Raw genomic sequence first — 5,535 nt, forward strand, 5'->3', positions numbered from 1 at the left:
TCTGAAGTGTACATTGACATAAATTTCTCAAACCAGTGCTCAGTGAAAACAGACTGCTTCAGGGGAAGGTTGGGGATAGATATTTAAAAAAATCTGTTTTTCTATTCAAAGAAATCCAATGAAAAACTTGTTTTACTTGCATTCATTGATTTTGCTTTAGTGATCCTGTTAAAATCTATTCTACAACTTAATAGATTCAACTTTACATTAATATAGTTTTTTAAAAAAACAATATCAGGGTTTAGTGCAATACAGAAGTATATGTATCACTTCTGGAATTCTGAATGATTAAATTTTACTATCTTCCCTGAGATAAACCCATTTTTTCCACCTACTTGATGAGCATTAACAGATTGTGAAGGAACCATCAAATGGATTCTTGAAATTTGTGGAATATACCCCAAATCCTTCTTGTCTGATACTCATGTGAAGAATTTTGTGATGGAAAAAAAGAGAGCAGTGAGGTATTAGATAATAAACACAGATGAAAAGAAAGATTAGAAATGTCAGAGCTGATACAAATGGTGAACTGGCTACAACTATTGGTTCCGAAATTTTTATTTAATTGCATTTTATAAATGTGCTCATTACAACAATAGCTATTATCCTTCAATAGCAAAGTTCTAACTTCTGAGGCAGAAACTACTCATTTGTCAAATATTACTAATATTCCATAATTTGCAATGTTGGTGTAAAGAGTGCTTTCTTTTTTATTAACTATTTTCAGGTGGTCAAAAGATAAAAAGAAAATAAATTAAATGACAGGATAAAGTTTTAATTTAATCAGCTGTGTCAGATACTTAAGAGTCCAGATTAGAATCATAGGTTCATTCATTTGCACTTATCTAGCTATTATGTATGTATATAGGTGGAAATTAAAGCAGACTTTCAACGATCATCTACAACAAACTAATTAGTATGTTTGGAAAACGTTATCTCCAGTTTTGTAGTTTCTAGCTTTTATAAACTATGTTTATAGACATGAAAGTATTTTTGAGAGTCAAATGTACAACATCAGATTATAAGCAATAAAAGTGAGTATCTGGAGGCTGATTGTTCACTACCATTGTTATAGATATAGTTGATAGCAAAAGGATCAGTACTCTTCCCAAAGCAATGAAGGTTATTATTCTTTACAATGAACTTTTAAATATATTAAGTATGAAATGCAGAATCAATTTTCAAAAGGAACTGTACTTACACTTACATACAAGTCATGAAAGAAAATCAGCTAAACCTGCTGTATACTAAATATTGAGCTGTGAGATTCTTGGTGGTTAAAATATTCCATGAGTGTCTGGGAGGATGGGAATAAGAATTGAACCTAGAATACAGTGAGGCTTTCATTTATTGGTTTCTTTGTTTCAGTTTGTCCCACTTGGTATTGTTATTTTCCTCCATGGGGAATATGTGATTTGTAATCAGAGGGATGGCATGGTAGACTACTCATTCTACATAGAGAAGATCACTCTTTTAAGGTGATATATAATCCTAAGGACACATATTTCTCTATACATTTAGAAAAGTCTTTTTTCATAATATAAACAACTCAATTTGTTTACTATTACGTTAATGTAGAAGGCATGAAGTCGACAAAGAAATAATTAATATACATGGAGTTTTATGAAGGAATTTGGAAGAATGTCTTACTAAAATAAATATTTGTCAAGTTTTGAGTAAGTTTCCAGCAGGTTGACAATTATAAATCCTTTTCTCAATTAATAAAGTTCACTCACCAAGATTCAAAGTCAAACTATGTACTTGAAAAATATCCAAATCTACTTTCTCTTTCAAGGACCTCCTCCAAAAATCAAGAGGATGAATTTTATTTAAATCTAGTATTTCAAAGTAGCAAAATACAATATTGTAGAAAATCAAACATCCCAAAATGATAGGTTTAAGATACTTTAATCATGATAAAATATAATAAACAAAAAATGGTTTGATCAACGATTCATCTTTTGAGTATAATGTGTTGTACTTACTTGAACTATTGCAGTGTTTACAAACATGCTTATAAGACAATAATTTGGGAAAAGCAATGAGAGTGTTCTGCACATAGGTCAATATCATCTCTGAGGCCTTATGATCTGTGTGGCTTTCCAGAAGGCCTCTTTAACATCTTTGTTTCTCAGGCTATAGATGAGAGGGTTGAGCAATGGGTTGACCACAGTGTAGAACAGGGATGCCACTTTGTCTCTCCCCAGGGAATAGGTGGAACTTGGCCTTGAATATGTAAAGAGCAAAGATCCATAGAAGAGCATGACAGAGATGAGATGTGAAGCACAGGTGGAGAAGGCCTTGCACCTTCCTGAAGCTGTGCGCATCCTCAGAATAGCCAGGAGGATGTTGAAATAGGAAATTAGGATGGCAAGTATGTTGGAGAGGGCCGTGAAACCCACCACGCCCAGAAGGACCTTTTCATGGACCTGGGTGTCTGTACAAGACATCTTTACCAATGGTGGTACATCACAGAAATAGTGGTCAATGATATTTTTGCCACAGAAACTCAGGCGAAAAGTGTTGGCAGTATGGACTACAGCATTCAAGAATCCTCCTATGTAGGAGCCAGCAATGAGACCAGTACACAGAGAATGGGACATAGTAGTTGTATAAAGTAATGGGTTACAGATGGCCATGTGGCGGTCATATGCCATGGCTGCTAGGAGATAGCACTCAGTGTAGGTTACAGCACAGGAGAAGAAAAACTGGGCTCCACATCCAGCCAAGGAAATGCACTTATCTTCTGAGACACAACTGGCCAGGATTTTGGGAGTGTACACAGAGGTGTACCAGAAATCCAAAAAAGACAGATTGCCAATGAAGAAATACATAGGTGTGTGCAGGTGAATATCAATATGGATTAAAATAACTAGGGCCATGTTCCCTGACAAGGTGATCAAGTAGAGCATCAGAAATACTCCGAATAGAATCAGCCTCCACTGGGGATCTGCTGAGAGGCCCACTAAGATGAATTCAGTCAGGATGGTGTGATTTCCAACTTCCATGTCCACAGGGGAGAAAGGCTGATAAGATAATGAGGGAAAAAAATAACTTAATGATTTTCTATTTAAAGAAATAAAGTATATATTAAATCAACAATTGCTAAGAGGCTTATGGAATTTTATCCCTTACTTTTATCCCTTTTATGATTCTAGATATCATTTTATCTAGGATGATAGAACTATGGTCTGTGACTTTGGCACCACTGGAATTGGACTTAGAATCTCATTTTGAAATTAGGACTTTCACATACTAATTGTTTAATGTAGGGCAAGTCTCTAATTTTTACCAAACTGATGAGAAAACTAATGACCCTTGACTGGTCATCTGATAGAGAAATATGCATGAGAGGTGGGGCCAGTATGGCAGAGTTGGAAGATGCTGAGCTCACCTCTTCCTGTGGGCACACCAAAATTATGGCTATTTACAGAGCAACTATCAATGAGAACAACCTGAAGACTAGTAGGCCACATTTGGGGCCATAAAACGTATCCATAAATGTAAAATAAGTCAACTCATGGGACGTATATTCTCTGACTTCAGTGTAATTAAATTAGAAACCAATAATAGAAAATAGATCTATGAAAAATTCCCAAATATTTGAAAAAATAAATAAAACTCTTCTAAATAACCTATCAGCAAAAGAAAAAAATAAAAATTGTATGTAGAAATTATTTTTTAAGAAAATGAAAATAAAAACACAACATATTAATTAGTGGGAAATAGTAAAGCAGCACCTCTTATAGGGCAATTTCTAGCACTTGCCACCAACAAAAGAAAAGATAAAAGCTCTTTAATCAATGACATCAGTTTCAAAGTGTGAATGGAGAGTGGCCAAGATGGCAGAGTAGAAAAACACTAAGCTCACCTCTTCCCATGGGCACACTTAAATTACAACTATTTTCAGAGTAACTATTGTTGAGAATAATCTGAAGATTTTCCACAATGGAAGCTATAAAGAAAAAATCACAATGAGATAGATAGAAGAGGTAAAGTCATAGATAAGTTGATACCTCACATATTAGATAGATGATAGATAGAGTTATATATACATATATGTATTGATATATAAATATATATAGCTATATATAAATCTCGTGGTAGTCACAAACCAAAAACTTATAGTAGATACACACACAAAAAGAGAAGAGAAAAGAAAGAATCCAAACATAACACTAAAGATAGTCTAGAAATCACAAGAGAACAAAAGAAGAAGAAAGGAATTTTAAAAAGAACTACAAAAACAATCCCACAACAATTAACGAAATGGCAATAAGAACATACATATGAATACCTATTTTAAATGTAAATGGAGTATATTATCAAATCAAAAGACATGGAGTGGGTAAATGAATAAAAAAACAAGACCCATATATATGCTGCCTAGAGGATACTCACTATAGATCTAAAGACACACACATATATTTAAAGTGAAGTTACATAGCAAAAGCAGTTCTGAGTTAAGTTTATAACATTAAACTCAAGAAGCAAGAAAAATATCAAATAAACAACCTACATTTAAAGAAACAAGGAAAAGAAGAACAAACCAAACCCAAAGTTAGTAGAAGGAAAGAAATAATAAAAATTAGAGTAGAAATTAGTGATATTGACATTAAAGAAAAACAATATCAGTGTAACTGAGCTATTTCTTTAAAAAGATAAACAAAATTGATAAATCTTTAACCATACTTACCAAGAAAAAAAAGAGAGTGACCAAATAAATAAAATTAGAAATGAAAAAGAAGTTACAACCTATATCACAGAAATACAATCATAAGAGAATACTATGAACAGATATGTGCCAACAAATTGGAAAACCTGGAAGAAATGGATAATTCTTAGAAACATGCACTCTTTTAAAGACTAAATAAGGAAGAAATAGAAAATATGAACAGACCCATTTTTGGTAATGAAATTGAATCAGTAATCAAAAAACTCCTAACAAATCCAGGACTGGATGACTTTACAGGGGAATTCTACCAAATATTTAAAGAGTGAATGTCTATCCCTCAGATTCAAAAAATTGACAAGGAGGGAACTCTTTGAAATACATTCTAGGAGGCCAGCATTACACCATTACCACCCCCCCGCCCCCCCAAAAGAGAAAAAGACAGTTGAATGTGTTTGATGAACATAAATGCAAAAATTCTGAACAAAATATTAGCATATAAAATTCAACAATATATTAACATTATACTAAGTGGTGAAAAGCTGAATTTTTTCTCTTTAGATCAGGAGCAAGATAAGAATGCTCACTCTTGCCACTTCTACTTAACATAATATTGGAAGTCCTAGCCACAACAATCAGAGAAAAAAAAAGAAATAGAAGGCATTAAGATTGGAAGGGAAGAAGTAAAACTGTCACTATTTGCAGGTGACAAAGTGCTGTATATAGAAAACACTAAAGACTCCATCAAAACACTATTAGATATAATAAATAAATCCATATACAGGAATCTGATATATTTATATACACTAAAAACTATCAGAAAGATAAATTAAAAAAATAATCCCATTTATGTCAAAAAGAAT

General features: G+C 33.0%; 1 protein-coding gene across 1 annotated transcript; it reads right to left on the bottom strand.

Moving 5' to 3' along the window:
* Positions 1-2,069: 2,069 nt before the first annotated feature.
* LOC130850181 (olfactory receptor 9G4-like) lies at positions 2,070-3,017 on the bottom strand. Its single transcript, XM_057729577.1, has one exon. It carries the CDS (start codon positions 3,006-3,008, stop codon positions 2,070-2,072), a length of 939 nt encoding a protein of 312 aa, XP_057585560.1. The 5' UTR covers positions 3,009-3,017.
* Positions 3,018-5,535: the final 2,518 nt, after the last annotated feature.

Source organism: Hippopotamus amphibius, chromosome 3, assembly GCF_030028045.1.
Source record: "Hippopotamus amphibius kiboko isolate mHipAmp2 chromosome 3, mHipAmp2.hap2, whole genome shotgun sequence".
In the NCBI taxonomy this organism is placed as follows: Eukaryota; Metazoa; Chordata; class Mammalia; order Artiodactyla; family Hippopotamidae; genus Hippopotamus; species Hippopotamus amphibius.

What these genes read in the sequence shown, in the direction of transcription:
- LOC130850181 (XM_057729577.1), bottom strand. Translation starts at nt 3,008, where the DNA reads ATGGAAGTTGGAAATCACACCATCCTGACTGAATTCATCTTAGTGGGC.